This window comes from Dendrobates tinctorius, unplaced genomic scaffold (genome assembly GCF_039654945.1).
Source record: "Dendrobates tinctorius isolate UK_male_01 unplaced genomic scaffold, ASM3965494v1 ptg000162l, whole genome shotgun sequence".
In the NCBI taxonomy this organism is placed as follows: Eukaryota; Metazoa; Chordata; class Amphibia; order Anura; family Dendrobatidae; genus Dendrobates; species Dendrobates tinctorius.
The window spans coordinates 25,690,209-25,707,016 of NW_027361829.1; the positions used below are offsets into that span (position 1 = coordinate 25,690,209).

At 44.9% G+C, this 16,808-nt stretch overlaps 2 protein-coding genes across 5 annotated transcripts; both read left to right on the forward strand.

Moving 5' to 3' along the window:
- Window positions 1-549: 549 nt before the first annotated feature.
- LOC141052672 (thymosin beta-15A homolog) lies at window positions 550-10,093 on the forward strand. Its single transcript, XM_073549920.1, has 3 exons — window positions 550-635; window positions 7,847-7,951; window positions 9,910-10,093. The coding sequence occupies exons 2-3, from the start codon at window positions 7,852-7,854 to the stop codon at window positions 9,945-9,947; spliced, it is 138 nt and encodes a 45-aa protein (XP_073406021.1). The 5' UTR covers window positions 550-635; window positions 7,847-7,851; the 3' UTR covers window positions 9,948-10,093.
- Window positions 10,094-10,242: 149 nt separating this feature from the next.
- Window positions 10,243-16,242, forward strand: LOC141052671 (uncharacterized). 4 transcript variants are annotated; one of them, XM_073549917.1, is made up of 6 exons: window positions 10,243-12,931; window positions 13,017-13,077; window positions 13,152-13,232; window positions 13,357-13,552; window positions 14,664-14,823; window positions 14,934-16,242. In XM_073549917.1, the coding sequence occupies exon 6, from the start codon at window positions 15,240-15,242 to the stop codon at window positions 16,182-16,184; it is 945 nt and encodes a 314-aa protein (XP_073406018.1). In that variant the 5' UTR covers window positions 10,243-12,931; window positions 13,017-13,077; window positions 13,152-13,232; window positions 13,357-13,552; window positions 14,664-14,823; window positions 14,934-15,239; the 3' UTR covers window positions 16,185-16,242. The 4 variants fall into 2 exon arrangements, with proteins under 4 accessions (XP_073406018.1, XP_073406020.1, XP_073406017.1 ...); XM_073549916.1 differs by having other exon boundaries at window positions 10,243-13,077.
- The last annotated feature ends 566 nt before the right edge of the window (window positions 16,243-16,808 follow it).

The window sequence follows — 16,808 nt, forward strand, 5'->3', positions numbered from 1 at the left end:
CCCTCTTTCTTTCTTTCTTTCTTTCTTTTCCCTCTTTCTTTCTCTCTCTGTTCTTTCTTTCTCCTTTCTTTCTCTCTCTCTGTTCTTTCTTTCGCTCTCTGTTCTTTCTTTCCCCTCTTTTTCTCTCTCTGTTCTTTCTTCTCTCTGTTCTTTCACTGTTCTTTCTTTCTCTCTCGCTCTCCTTTCTTTCTCTCTCTTTGTTTTCTTTCTTTCTTTTCCTTAGTACCAGTCAGTGTGCCCACAGTACCAGCCACTGTGCCAATAATACCAGCCACACTAGTAAGAGTGTACATGATGGTGCTAATAACAGACATGATATCACAAAATAGTGATTGTAGTAAGAATACTAAGAGGAGTAAATCATTTTACTGAAAATCCAGCATATATTGTATGATCCTAGTAGTTATAATGGAGATATATGATGATGATAACAGGGAGAAATGATTGCATTGATGTTCTGTGCTGGAAATGTAACAGTAAGACTGAGGCTGGAGCAGACGATTATTAAGGCGGACTTTACCTGGGTGTGTGACTTGTAGCCAATGAATATTGGGAGGTGTGTATCCACCTCTGTATATAACACCAGCACCCATCGCTCCTTTGCATTTTGGGTTGGGCACGAGGACTGGAGCTTGGTAAGTTTTTGAACATGTTGTGTTTGTGGTGCAAAGTGGGCAATTTGCAGTGTATACGAGTAATTAACTGGTTATACTGGAAGCTTCATGTGATGGATTATGTCTTCAGTGAGGAGGCTGTAGAGTGGACCGACTGGATTCTAAGATTGTAGTGTAATCATAGTGACGGCTTATTAGGGAGCACACGTTCTCCCAGCGGTGACTTGGCTCATGAGCAGCAGGGTGCGGCCACTACATACCTCTGGATCTGTCTCTGCAGGTTTTTACATTCTGGTTTCAGAATTCCATGAGTAATTCAATGTGTCCAAGAACAGAATGATGTGTTGCGGATGGACGTGCCTTACTGACCCCTCACTAATAATAGTAATATTCCTGCAGTCACATATGCAGAGCGCGGCCACCACACAAGCTGCAGATAAGTTATTTTATCACTGCATTTAGGGCAGTTCTACAGAATTAGCCACAATCCATTGTTACCAGCACATGGTCTACAGAATTAGCCACCTATTGCCACAATCCATATGTTGCCGGCCCATAAGCACATTCATATAAACATGTATATTGCACAGGACTGTATTGTACATGACTGCTGGGCAAAATCAAATAACACTTTATGCTAAAGAATTGAAAAAGCATCATAAAAAGGCAAGAATATTACACAGTAAGGGTTCCGCAGAAAGACTTGGAGAGGGGACACCAGGACACAATGCATAGAAGCACCTGTGTGATTACGGCATACCTGAGAGAGCTATTGTATCTCAGCATAAGGAAAACAGGTGCACGAAACTGAAAAGGATGTCAGAGTATTTATAGAAATGTTCTGTTAGTGACATAGAAAGTCTGGTGTCGAGTGGATAGCTGATTCACACACAAAATACGCCACCACATCAAATACTACAGAAAGATGCAGGATCTAACTCCAATCAGCAATGATCCGTAGTGAGTGTATACCAGGTACGCGAAGGTCTGTGAGAGAGCAGTCAATATGAGCGGAGCCAGGGACCCGCCACAACCCACATGCGTGCCGCTAGAATCCGGGTGTTCTATATAATAGTCATATAACTAAAATAGCAAAGATCTATGGTTCCATAGACAACCTAAAAAGAGCCACGCCTTGTTAGAGCTGGTGTTACCAGTGTGCACACTGCTTCCTCAACTGCTACACTGGCCTGAAGCCATGTTCCCCACTACCCTCCCGTAGTGCCCCATTACCCTCCCGTTATGCCCTGCTACCCTCCCGTAATGCTCCGTTACTCTCTCGCAGTGCCCTGCTACCCTCCCTTAATGCTCTGCTACCCTCCAGTAGTGCCCAGCTTACCTCCCCTTAATGCTCCACTAACCTTAAATAGTGCCCGGCTTACCTCCTATAGTGCCACGCTATCCTCCAGTAATGCCTTGTAACCCTCTCATAATGGCCCGCTACCCTCCTGTAATGATCCGCCACTCTACCGTAGTGTCCTGCTACCCTCCCATAATGCCCTGCTACCCTCCAGTAGTGCCCTGCTACTCTGCCGTAATGCCAAGATACACTCTAGTAGAGCCCTGCTACCCTCCAGTAGTTCCCTGCTATCCTCCCATAGTGCCCTGCTACCCTGCCAGTAATGCCCTGCTAACCTCAAATAGTGCCCGGCTTATCTCCCATAGTGCCCCGCTATCCTCCCATAGTGCCCCGCTATCCTCCCATAGTGCCCTGCTAACCTCCCATAGTACCCTGCTACTCTCCCATAATGCCTCGCTACACTCCCGTAGTGTCCTGCTACCCTCCAGTAGTGCCCTGATACCCTCCTGTAGTGTCCTGCGCCCTGACAGCAGTGCCCCGTTAACCTCAAATAGTGCCCGGCTTACCTCCCATAGTGCCTCGCTATCCCCCATAGTGCCCTGCTACTGTCCAGTAGTACCCTGCTAATCTCCCCGTAGTCCCCCGCTAACCTCAAGTAGTGCCCGGCTTACATCCCATAGTGCCATATTCCCCTTACATCCCATAGTGCCCCGCTATCCACTCATAGTGCCCCGCTACCCTCCTGTTATTCCCCGCTACCCTCCCCATAATTCCCCGCTAACCTAAAATAGTGCCCGGCTAACCTCAAATAGTGCCCCACTACCCCCCAGTAGTGCTCTGCTACCCCCTGTAGTGCCCTGCTACCCTCCCATAGTGCCCCACTAATCTCCCATAGTGCTCTGCTACCCCCGTTGTGCCCCGCTATCATCCCATAGTGCACTGCTACCCTCCCGTAATGGCCCACTACCCTCCCGTAATGGCCCACTACCCTTCCCGTAGTGCCCCGCTAACCTCAAATAGTGCCCGGCTTACCTCACGTAGTGCCCCGCTATCCTCCCATAGTGCCCCGCTAAACTCCCATAGTGCTCTGCTACCCTCCTGTAGTGTTCTGCTACCCCCCCATAGAGCACTGCTACCCTCCCATAGTGCCCCGCTGCCCCTCCACAGTGCCCCGCTAATCTCCCATGATGCCCCACTAATCTCCCATGGTGCACTGCTAATCTCCCGTAGTGCCTCACTGCCCTCCGGTAGTGCCCCGCTACCCTCCCATAGTGCCATACTTATCTCCCATAGTACCTCACTAATCTGCCATAGTGCCGTGCTAATCTCCTATAGTGCCCTGCTACCCTCCCGTAGTGCCCCGCTACCCTCCTGTAGTGTCCCGCTAATCTCCCATAGTACCCCGCTAATCTCCCATAGTGCTGTGCTAATCTCCCATAGTGCCCTGCTACCTTCCCATAGTGTCCTGCTAATCTATCATAGTGCCTTGCTAATCTCCCATAGTGCCTTGCTAATCTCCCATAGTGCCCTGCTACCCTTCTGTAGTGCCCTGCTATCCTCCCGTAGTGCCCCTCTACCCTCCCGTAGTGCCCCGCTACCCTCTCATAATGTCCCGCTAATCTCCCATAGCGTCCTACTAATCTCCCATACTGCCCCACTAATCTCCCATAGTGCCTTGCTAATCTCTCATAGTGCCCTGCTACCCTCCCCATAGTGCCCCGCTACCCTCCCGTAGTACCGCTCTACTCTCCTGTAATGTCTCACTAATCTTCTGTAGCTGTTACCTTGAACATGTACTCTACATTTCTAAAAACAAAATTCTCTCCTTTTAATATTAAATGTAGCACAATTGGAAAGAAGAAGCCTGCAACCTTCCTCAGAAACACATTTTTGAGCGTGTTCTCATGTAATGTCGCAGTTGCCTGACCAGTTTCTGCTCACCTGATGGGTTGTGCTGGAACAAGATTGAAGTCCATCAGTCTGAAGCAGAATTCTAGTTGTAAAAAATGCTATGGAATGGACTTTCAGTTTTATTCTAGAAGAGCCTACCTTGGTTCTTGTCCCAAAATACATTATGGCAGAATCATCATAGCTTTTACACATGAGCCTCTGAATGAATCTGGTGCCTCGTCCTCCAACACGCCCATCATTGCGCGTCTTGCCTGTTCCACACTTCCGTTTTCAGGCATCAGTCACAATCCGCCGTTTGGGGAAAAAAAATAGATCTGACGGATTTGCCTGGCGGATCCGTCTTTTTCCCCATACACTTGTGTTGGCGGCAGATTGTGACGGATGGTCTTCTGTTGGGTCCGTCGTGCGAAGGATCCGTCATAAAATTTGCGTCCGTCAGCCAGAAAAAAACCGTCCCTAGGAACGTTTTTTGTCTGCGTCGAAAAGACGTCTTTCTCTCTCTCTCTCTCTCTCTCTCTCTCTCTCTCTCGATCGAAAACAGAAGTGTGAAACTGGCCTTAATTAGTCGGCCCCATAGTGTTGCATAAAGCAGTGTTACAGCCTTGGGCTAATTTCACATAGTCATTAAACACATGTGCTTCTTGCTGCTTTAAATGTCAGTACAACTGAGAGCTAATAACCCAAACTAAACTGGCCTCTGTTTGTGTTAACACTGATCTTGCAGTGACTCTCTGCATCTCTACCTGGAAAACTCTTCAGTCATCAAAGTATTTTTGACAGATTTCTGGTGAAACACTTTTAAAAGTCAGAAAATTTTGGCACAACTCTAAGTTGTGCAAACGTTACTGACATTTAGCGACTCAGTGGATATAGCATGGGGAGGACAACAGGGTCAGTGGATATAGCATGGACAAGACGCCAGGGTCAGTGGAGATAGCATGGGCAGGGCGCCATTGCCAGAGGATACAACATGGTCAGGACGCCAGTCCCAGTGGATATAGCATGGGCAGGACATCAGTCTCAGTGGATATAACATGGGAAGGATGCCAGTCTCAGTGGATATAGCATGGGCAGGATGCCAGTCTCAGTGGATATAGGATGGGCAGGATGCCAGTCTTTGTGGATATAGCATGGGCAGGACGCCAGTCTCTGTGGATATAGCATGGACAGGACGCCAGTCTCTGTGGATATAGTATGGGCAGGATGTCAGTCTCTGTGGATATTGCATGGGCAGAACGCCAGTCTCTGTGGATATAGTAAGGGCAGAATGTCAGTCCCTGTGGACATAGGTTGGACAGGACAGCAGGCTCAATGGATAAAGCATGGACAGGATGCCAGTTTCAGTGGATATAGCATGGGCAGGATGTCAGTCTCAGTGGATATAGGTTGGGCAGGACACCAGTCTCTGTGGATATAGTATGGGCAGGATGTCAGTCTCTGTGGATATAGCATGGGCAGAATACCAGTCTTTGTGGATATAGTAAGGGCAGGACGTCAGTCCCTGTGGACATAGGTTGGACAGGACATCAGTCCCAGTGGATATAGCATGGGCAGGACGTCAGTCTCAATGGACATAGCATGGGCAGGATGCCAGTCTCAGTGGATATAGCATGGGAAGGACATCAGTCTCAGTGGATATAGCATGGGCAAGATACCAATCTCATCAGATATAGCATGGGCTGGATGTCTGTCTCATTGAATATAGCATGGAAAAGATGCCAATCTCAGTGGATATAGCAGGGGCAGGAAGCCAGTCTCAGTGACTATAGCATGGGCAGGAAGCCAGCCTCAGTGGATATAGCATGGGCAAGACATCAGTCTCAGTGGATATAGCATAGGCAGGACGTCAGTCTCAGTGGATATAGGTTGGGAAGGACGTCAGTCTCAGTTGATATAGCATGGGAAGGATGCCAGTTTCTGTATATTTCCACTAAGGTGTAAGTTTTTATGCTATTTACAGTTGTGCTCAAAAGTTTACTTACCTCGGCAGAATTTTTGCTTTCTTGGCCTTTTTTCAGAGAATATGAATGATAACACCAAAACTTTTTCTCCACTCATGGTTAGTGGTTGAGTGAAGCCATTTATTGTCAAACTACTATGTTTTCTTTTTTTTAAATCATTATGAAACCCAAAACATCCAAATGACCCTGATCAAAAGTTTACATACCCTGGTGATTTTGGCCTGGTAACATGCACAGAAGTTGAAACAAATGGGTTTGAATGGCTACTAAAAGTAACATCCTCACCTGTGACCTGTTTGCTTGTAATCAGTGTCTGTGCAAAAAAGTTGAGTGAGTTTCTGGGATCCAGACAGACTCTTGCACCTTTCATCCATCCACTGATGTTTCTATATTGTGAGTCATGGGGAAAGCAAAAGAATTGTCAACAGATCTACGGGAAAAGGTAGTTGAACTGTATAAAACAGGAAAGGTATACAAAAAGATATCCAAGGAATTGATAATCACAGTTTGAATGCTGCTGACTGGCATTAACAAATGGAAAATCAGGGACTCTGTCAAAAAAAAACTACGGTCACGTAGACCAACAAAAATTTTGTCCACAACTGCCAGGAAAATTGTTCGGAATGCAAAGAAAAACCCACAAATATCATCAGCTGAAATACTGAACTCTCTGAAAACTAGCGGTGTGGCTGTTTCAAGGTGCACAATAAGGAAGAACTTGAAGAAAAATGGGCTGCATGGTCGATTCGCCAGAAGAAAGCCATTACTGCGCAAATGCAGTATCTTGCCTACAATATGCAAAACGGCACCGATACAAGCCTCAAAACTTCTGGAACAAAAGTAATTTGGTGTGATGAGACCAAAATTGAACTTTTTGGCACAACCATAAACGTTACCTTTGGAGAGAGGTCAAAAAGGCCTATGATGAAAGGAACACCATTCCTACTATAAAGCACGGAGGTGGATTGCTGATGGTTTGGGGATATGCGAGCTACAAAAGCACAGTAAACTTGGTCATAGTTGAAGTAAAGATGAATGCAGCATGTAATCAGCAAATGCTGGAGGCAAATTTGCAATTATCAGCCTGGAAGCTGAGCATGGGACGTACTTGGAAGTTCCAACATGACAACGATCGAAACCCAAGGTCAAGTCGACCTGTCTTTGGCTACAGCAGAACAAAGTGAAGGTTCTGAAGTGGCCATCTCAGTCTCCTGACCTTAAGATCATTGAGCCACTCTGGGGAGATCTCAAGCATGCAGTTCATGCTAGACAGACCAGGAATTTACAGGACTGGAGGCTTTTTGTCAAGAAGAGTGGGCAGCTTTACCATATGAGAAAATAAAGAACCTCATCCACAACTACCATAAAAGACTTCAAGCTGTCATTGATGTTAGAGGGGGCAATACAAGGCATTAAGAAATGGAGTATATAAACTTTTAGTCAGGGTAATTTGGATGTTTGGGGTTGTTCATTATGATTTAAAAAGAGAAAACACAGTAGTTTGACAATAAATGGCTTCACCCAACCACTAACCATGAGTGGAGAAAAAGCTTTGGTATTATCATTCACATTCTCTGATAAAAGGCCAAGAAAGTAAAAATTCTGCTGGGGTATGTAAACTTTTGCACACAACTGTATTTGCATGACATTAAACTAATGGCAAATTTCTCAATAAAATGTATTTCTTCTGAATCTACTTTTCTCGTAGAAACAAAATGCAAAGCATGGCATCTGCTTTTTCAGGGAAGTAAATGGATAATTTTTTCAATGTTTTACCTCTGACGCTTGTGGTGAATTTTTTTCACTACTTTTATTTTTTTAATGGAATAAGAAAAACATAACTGAGAAGAAATGTTGTATTTTTCAGTTATCCAGGTGCAAAAGTGAAATCTAGTCTGAAACTCTGCGGCTGTGCCCAAGCATAGTGTCTGTCCTGAGGCCTGCAATCTAACTCATGCAGCAAAATATTTCTGTTTTGTCCTTTTTTATTGGATGCTACAAAATCTCCACATACAGTGCCAATCCTAAACCACACCACATAAAATGTGTTTTCTTTATAGTCACAATGGCTGATAAACCTGATCTGTCAGAGGTGGAGAAATTTGATCATCGAAAACTCCGCAAAACCAACACGGAGGAAAAGAATACACTTCCTTCTAAAGAAAGTGAGTATCTCTGCCATGCCGTGATCTGCTGTGTCCTTTTCATGCTACTTACTTCACAGGATTTGAGATGCAGACTGTGACAAAGACTAACAGTATTTTGGAATTAAACAGCCATTTGTGTTGACGTGTTATATAGTTTTTTTTTTTAATAATTTTGGAAGTTAATATCAAATCTCATGAATGACAGTATATATGACTTAGAATTATATCATATAAAATATGAGACTGGTTGAGATTCTCAACACCGCCAAAGCTGGATCACATACTTTTGGAAACATAGCAAGGCATTAAAAGCAATCTGTCAGTAAGATACACCCTCCTAAGCCATCTACCGTATATTGAAACGCAGGTCATATGCAGCTGAATAAAATGATACCTCGATATCTGTGATCCCATGTCTTATTCCAGAGAAATCTATGTTTTTATTATATGTAAATGAGCTGTTAAGATCTCTGGGCTGGATATAGCTCTCTCTGAGGATCCTCCCCCAGAGATTATAATAATGAAAACGGTGAGTTGCAAGTGTGAAACACGAAACTAACACAGAACAGCAGAGCTGTCTCCTTACAAACACATTTGCTGCAGCTCTCACAGCTCAGCTGTATTGTAGTGGCTCCTGTGAAATGGAAGCTAAAGCTCGGGAGGCGCAGTTTCAGAGAGATCTGTGTCCGACCCATAGATCTTGACAACTCATTTACATATAAGAAATATGTGTAGTTCTTTGGAATAAGACATCAGATCGCAAATATCAAGGTGTCATGTTCTTAAGCTTCCTATGACCTGCATGCCCATATAGACGTTTCAGGAGGGCCGATCCTACTGACGGACTCCCTTCAATTTAGTTCACTGTCTACATTGGTCTAAATCTCTCTTCCACCAGAAAAGCCCCCGAATGTGCTGTGTTTATAGAGGAAACTAAAAAACTACGAGAAGTTTTCCTTTTAGGAATATGTTCTATATGACAGATGTGTTGCAGCGATGTCCACATTGTAAATTCCCTCTAAATTCAGTGGGACTCTGATGTTGATTTTACTACAGATTGTAATCATTATATGGACAATGGGGGAACACACAGCAGTGAGCTTCATGGGGGACCATAGACTAAACATTTTTAGCAATATGAGAATATGCCGTAAATGTCTCAGATCTGAAAAAAATGTTCAGCTCCCCTTGGCATCCTTTGGCAGCAGGATCCACACCGTCGCACGGAGCTGCACTGGCCTGGTGGATACAAGTCCAAATACACAGTAATCTCCAGCGATCTCAAGCAGGAAGGTAAGTATAAAAATTATTCCTTTATTTCTTTTGTTAAAAGAATATATTACAGGCAGTGGATACCCCAGTCGATAGTAAAAAATCAGACGCATTTCAACTCAAAAGAGTCTTAATCATGGATTACAAATCCATGATCAAGACTTAAGTTGAAACGCGTCAAATGTTTTACTATCCACTGAGGTATCCATTGCCTGCAATATGTAGTTTTAACAAAAGAAATAAAGGAATAATTTTTATACTTACCTTCCTGTCTGAGACAGCTGGAAATGTCTCAGATGGGGACAGCCTTGTACGCCTAGTGCTGGACCTGAGGGGTGTTTGTATCCTTTGTAGTGGCCTGGCAATCTTTTCATTAGGCACAACCAGGACTACCAGAAGCTTGTCGGATTCGTTTCTTTCATCCTCTCCTGTGTGATTTGTTGGGCATATAAAGATGTGTTTACCGTGGAGTGTTTACGCCAATGTCCTGAACATATGAAGGCTGGAGATAAAGATTTTACTGGTCTCTGTTAATAATCCGGTGATTGTGAATGTTGGCCTATCTATTTTGCTTACCAATAAAATAATCCATAGCCTTTTACTTACATTGTGTTGTAATATGTATTACTGGACACCAAACATAAGAGATTGTGTCCTATTTGTATTTTACTAAACCTCTAATATATTGTTTTTTACATTTACAGCTATTGAACAGGAAAAAGAAGCGTGCAAGAAGACCTAAAATCAGGTGTCTCTTGACAATCGTTTCTTCACCCTCGCTGGCTGTAGAAAGAGCTGCTGAGCAATATGATTTTCTACTTCTGCCATTTGCCCCAAATAATCTGTAAAGTTTATCTTACTTTTTGTGATTAAATGTTTTATATCCAAGCCTTATTTGCATTGTACTTTCTGGTTTATAATACTAATGTATTGTGCCATCAGTTATTAGTGACATGAGTGAAAAGTGAAATTTCGGAAATCTCCCAGCAGTCACGTGTCTGATCTGTACAGTACATTACCAGTTTATAGGTAAGAGAGGTAGGTCATCTCTATCTCTTACACATTACTACCTGAACTACACCCATGCAGTATAGTAATTCACCCTCTGGAATTCTGTTCTTCAGTCATTTTGTTCTGTGCAAACACCAAATAGAGAATGGAGCCACCAAAAAAAAAAAAAAAAGATTTTAATTGGGGTGCGCCACTGATGCATCCAACATATAAGAACACCCAAAGCTAAAAGCACACATCAAAAAAAATCAATGTTTTTCAACCAACTCCAAAGAAGCACTAGCCACTTGTGTAAGGAATGGATGCCCTGGATCTCCTTACTGTGTCGCAACGATTAGCGAATATCCAGAAATCCCATACCAACACTCAGCATGGTCATCTTTCACACTTGAAGGTTTAACAGAACATGGTTTTCTGGAGCGCCCTCAGTCACCAGGGCAATGGGGTACTCGGTACCGGGCCCGTTGATCTCAATGAGGGGATGTCACGGCAGCTGTGACCCGGCCCGTGGCCCTGGGCTCCATTGTAAAAAGGGGGGTAAAGTCTATTGATGATTCGTGACGCCACCTGTGGTGTACGGCAAGAGAGGTGTTATGCCGACGTTGCATGCAGATCCTCTGGGACTGATGGTGTGGTGCAGCAAAGATGTTGACGCTCCCCACAGGTGGAGCTGTAGTCCCAGGGCAGTGTAGTAGATGAAGAGGCAAGGGACAGGCGCCGACAGTGTAGTGGATGGCACCGAAATGTAGTCGTGCTGAATGTGTTGGTGCAGGAATAAGTGGAGGACACCAGGGCATGTAGTTCCAAAGCTTTACTCACAGTCTGTTGTGCAAACAGGTGCCCGCTTCCGTGCCGTGTCCTCCGGGTCAGGGACTCAGTCAACCTCCAGGCCCGATGAAGCACTCCTTTCCAACACTCCGCCAACATGTGCCTTCTCTGAACGTCTCCTCTTATAGCGCCTAAGAATGAAGTACTCTCAGTACTGAGTTACACTGGAGTGCCTCCTGTCAGATGTTCCTATGAACTCTACTTGTACGGCAGACAGCTGTAGCCTGCTTCGGGGACTCCTTGCTACTAAGTCCCGGCTCACTATTCTGTTGCTGTTGTGCCCCCAAATCTTGTGTGGGAATAAAGTGGTCACTACTTCTATTCCTCCGGTGTCTGCTGCAGGACCATTAGTATCCGTACAACCTCGGGGACCGGGCCCCGGCCTTGCGCTTAGAACTTCTAGGAAGGGTTCTCCTCTAACCCAGGTCCTCTGTTCTCTTTTCTCCTCACGTTCCGAACTAATCTTTCCTTCTTATGGAGAATTAGACTTTCGGTCTTTGTCGCTCTCTCTCTCTCTTCCTTTCCTGTGCCGGCAGACCCAGGTCACTGGGATCTGCTGCAGCACTTCAATCTATCCATCCCTCTCTCTAGGGATCCACTCAGCCACGCTCGCTGGCAGGCTCCTCACTCTGACTCAGACTACCCAAAGACCCTAAAACTTCCCGCTCTTGTAATATATATACTAACTCCACCCGCCTCCCAGCACGTTTCGTGTTCAAAGCAGGGAGCCACCAATGGGTGCTTTACTATACTCCAAGCAGAGAGCTTCCGAAGGTGCTTTGCTACACTACTTTGTTGTGTGGGGGTGCAGGTGTTGCAGTGTGGTTAGGAGTCTCCACCTTACCTGGATGGTGGGGTACCACACCTCAGGAGGAGGTGCAGTACCTCTGTGGCGACTGAAGCCTCAGGGGCGCCACATACCCCCCCGCTAAACACAGCATGTCCGCGGGCTGCAAGGTAAACAAATTTGACAATACAGGAACATACAAAATTTTGTAATGCAAAATAAACAGTTCTTATCTACTTTAATTTTCTCAATATGAGAGGCACAGTTTCTTGAACGTTGCAAATTTTAACTATCAATCTAAATTCAAAGCTATGCTACCTAATTTAAAGTGCTATAAAAGCAAACTCACTACCAATTCAAGTAACACATTTTCTAGCAACACATTTCCTTTCTGTCATCTTTCACATTTTCTACTTTTCTTCTTCTTACCCTTAAGTGACAACTACTGGAATCTGGTTCATCATCCGCATATCTTTATACAATCTTTATTCAAACAATGTAACACATTATTTCTTTCTCAATGAAACTCTATAAAATCTGGCACTACTTCTTTTATTACATACTGTACTATCACTAGCTAGTTTCTAGTCAAAAATATTAAGCATTATTTAGGCTGGTTTCCCATTTGCGTTTTTTTGCGCAGCGTTTTTGAGCATACGTGCACATACGTTTTTTCCCCTATATTTAACATGGGTGCGCATATGTGCGCGTCGGCATGTGCACGTATGCGTTTTTCGTGCGCTGCGTTTTTTTATGGTGTGCGTCCTTACTTTCCAGATGCTACATGTTGCATTTTTTGGTCCACCCAATCGCTTAAAAAACGCATGCACACGTATGAGCACGTTTTGCACAAAAATTACCATTATGGTCTATGGGTGCGCATACATGCGCATTGGCATGCGCATCTATGTGTTTTTTTGCGCATGCGTTTTTTTGGTGTCCATTGGTTAGACTAGTTATAAAAATCCCCACCTAAAAAAACTTTATGTCTATATAAAAGGAGGTGTTTGCCAGCACTGTACCATAACTATAGAGACAGCCTGGAGAGCAGAAAGACTGCAAAAGACCCCATTTTCAATTCCAGCTTCAGCGGCAAGAATGTGAGTATTATTACATCTAAAAAAATGTATGCCTGTCCTTTTAAATTGTATATATACTAATGCTTTGTATTATTTTTACATGCAGTATGTCTTCGGAATCGGAATATTCACCATCCCGGCAGGAACTGGCGCAAGCAGACCGTGAGGTGATTATTTTCGTGCATTTGGTAAGTATATCTGCTGCTTCTCAAAATCTCTAACATTTGTTGGGTTTTTTCAGACATCACCATCTTCAGCGGACGCGACTAGTGAGGGCGAACGGCATGAGCAGCCAAGCCAAGTCCCGGTGGTGATACGGAATGTAAGTATCAACTGATTTGTAATGTTCTTTATTATTTATCTTCTATATTTCCTCTTTTATGGATTTTTTTGTAACTGTTTATTCACACAAAATTCAAATATTCTAATGGAAGTGTTTTGTCTAGGTTCCACAAGGGGATGAAGACGTCTACCTGGATAATGAGCACCTTATCCGCCTGGTCCAGGAGCGTGCCCCGTTGTGGAACAGCCGTGACCGGTTGTACAAGGACAGTGTGGTGACCTGGCGGCTATGGAATGAGGTGGCCGTAGCATTGATGGATGGCTGGGACAGCGCCACTGCATCCTCCAAAAAGGCGTTTAGTAAGTATTTCCCTGCTCTGTTATGCCACAGTGACTATTGTCCTTGATAGCACTGTTGGGTTTCATGCTAGATATATTCCAGCAGGAAACCCAACAGTGTCATCTGGCTCAACAGTGACTGCTTTGGGTATTGTATTGCTGTCTTGTGCCACAGTGACTATTGTCCTTGATGGCACTGTTGGGTTTCATGCTAGATATATTCTAGCAGGAAACCCAACAGTGTCATCTGGCTCAACAGTGACTGCTTTGGGTATTGTATTGCTGTCTTGCGCCGCAGTGACTATTGTCCTTGATGGCACTGTTGGGTTTCGTGCTAGATATATTCTAGCAGGAAACCCAACAGTGTAATCTGGCTCAACAGTGACTGCTTTGGGTATTGTATTGCTGTCTTGTGCCGCAGTGACTATTGTCCTTGATGGCACTGTTGGGTTTCATGCTAGATATATTCTAGCAGGAAACCCAACAGTGTCATCTGGCTCAACAGTGACTGCTTTGGGTATTGTATTGCTGTCTTGTGCCGCAGTGACTATTGTCCTTGATTGCACTGTTGGGTTTCATGCTAGATATATTCTAGCAGGAAACCCAACAGTGTCATCTGGCTCAACAGTGACTGCTTTGGGTATTGAATTGCTGTCTTGCGCCGCAGTGACTATTGTCCTTGATGGCACTGTTGGGTTTCGTGCTAGATATATTCTAGCAGGAAACCCAACAGTGTAATCTGGCTCAACAGTGACTGCTTTGGGTATTGTATTGCTGTCTTGTGCCGCAGTGACTATTGTCCTTGATGGCACTGTTGGGTTTCGTGCTAGATATATTCTAGCAGGAAACCCAACAGTGTCATCTGGCTCAACAGTGACTGCTTTGGGTATTGTATTGCTGTCTTGTGCCGCAGTGACTATTGTCCTTGATTGCACTGTTGGGTTTCATGCTTGATATATTCTAGCAGGAAACCCAACAGTGTCATCTGGCTCAACAGTGACTGCTTTGGGTATTGTATTGCTGTATTGTGCCGCATTGACTCTTGTTCATGATGGCACTGTTGGGTTTAGTGATAGCATATGTTGGGCATCAAACACAATTGTTAAATGTTGTTTGTTTGTTTTTCCAACAGTGGACAAAGTCTGAACACGTTGGCGCTCGATCAAGGACCGCTTCAGCAGTGATGTTCGTGCTGAGGGCCTGGTTCGCAGTGGTTCTGCGTCAAGGACAAGAACAAGATACCGGTACTATCAAGCGTTGCAGTTCCTAAGACCGGTCCTTGCCACCAGATCGTAAGTATTATAATTTTTTGGTTTTTATTTTTATTAATCTGTGTTTTTCTAATCCACAGCTGATGCTTCTTGTAAAGGCATGATAGTAATGATTTTCCTTTCTTCCACAGCACCTGGAGCAGCACCCTGCAACCTGGCCCTGGAGCGGTCCTTCATCAGACGTACTCTGACCCGTCCCAGCCATCCGACAGCCAGGAAGCACCTTGCAGGTCAGCCACACAGACAGCTGGTGACCAGGAAGCTGGTCCATCAGGTGTTTCCCTGTCCCAGGTCTCTGACACTGGTTATGCGGGCATTACCCGCCAGCAGCAGAGGGCCTTGGACAGGAATGTCTTGCCCGAGTTTATGCACTTGAGCGAGGCCTTTAATGCTAGCCTCAAGTCGCTGTCAGACAGAGTGGAAAGCGTTTTTCACTCATGGAACGTGGTTTTAACCACATGGAACACCTCTCCCAGTCTGTCGAACAGCGCCTTGACCGTCTGGAGGCCGACCTCAACAGACCAGCGCACCATTTTTTTAGTAAGATTGAAAAGGGCATGGCAGAACACCTTAGTCCTGAGCAACAGCTGAGTGTGCTGCAGGCCTGCAACAATGCTTTCTTGCAGGCTATGCAGCATAATCGGTACGGGCAGCAGTCAGTGGTGTCATTTCCAACTGTGCCACCATTGACTCGCTTCACCTCACTACCGACTTGTGCTGCATACCACTGCATGGACACCTCTATTCAAAGCCAGGACACCCACCATTACACCACCACAAGTCTGAGTGCTGCTGGTCACTTGACCGACACCACCATGGCAAGCGCTGCTCCTGTCTGGAGCACCACCACCACCCCCAAGCATGCTTGGAGCACAGCCACAATAACCACTCCTCAAACGTGGAACAGCCCTGCCGCAAACACTACAACATGTAGTAGCCCTGCCACCACCACTCCGCAAACCTGGACCATCACTGCCGCCACCAGTCCTCCTGCAAGGACGAGCACTGCCACCGCCACCACAGAGCATCAGCAGCAGCAGCCACAGCAGCAGCAGCATGCACAGCAGCAGCCACAGCAGCAGACTGGGGACCCACATTCCTTATTTGCCCAAAGTTCCAGGCGGCGCCAACAATCAAGGCGGGCATTGGGCCCAAGTAGGTCCAGGCAGGCCAGTTTAAGGAGACAAGCAGTTAGGACCACTGTAGCTGAACCTCTGTCCTCTCCTCCTAGTGTGTCTAGTTCCATTCCCATAACTGGACTCCCTTCCCCCACAAGTTTTGTTGCCCCTTCCACTAGAACACCTTCATCGACTATAAGCTGTTCATCTTCACTGCACACCCCCAACTTGCAACCATCTGACCCCAAACGCAGAAAAAAATAAAGTTTTTTATATTTTTTTGTTTAAAAATAAATTTAAATTTCTGGTTCACCATAACAAAGTTTGATTAATGTCTTTGGCGCCGCCTACACACACTGCGCCGTACACACAATGCGCCTTAAACTTTGCAAGGTGTCATAAAAAGTGTTTTGAGGATTGGCTGTTTTTACCATCCTCATTTCACTTATTGTGATACTAGGCAAGGGGGATTATTGATATACCTTGTAATTAACAACATACTCTTATTACGTGTGTGTTGAATCCACTGATAGGTAAAATACACGTCATATGTTAAATACCAAGTCCTAGTATACTAACTAGAGTTGACCGACTAGGATCTGGTTTCATGAAACACTAACTGGTGAAACTCGGGCAAAAAAAAGTCGAGTTTCGTTTGAAACCCTACCACAATGTTAGTTAATGGGAAATAAAAGTCGGCATTGAGCGGATTACATTCATCCACTCAATGCAGACTTTTATTCCCCATTGACTTGCATTGGGGTCGGGTTTTGAACGAAACTCTGACTTTTTTTCCACTAGTCGGACCAGTTTCATTTGAAATGAAATTGGTTTTAATGAAAACCGATCCTACCAAAGTCGCTCAACTCTAATCTATTTATCAATCAT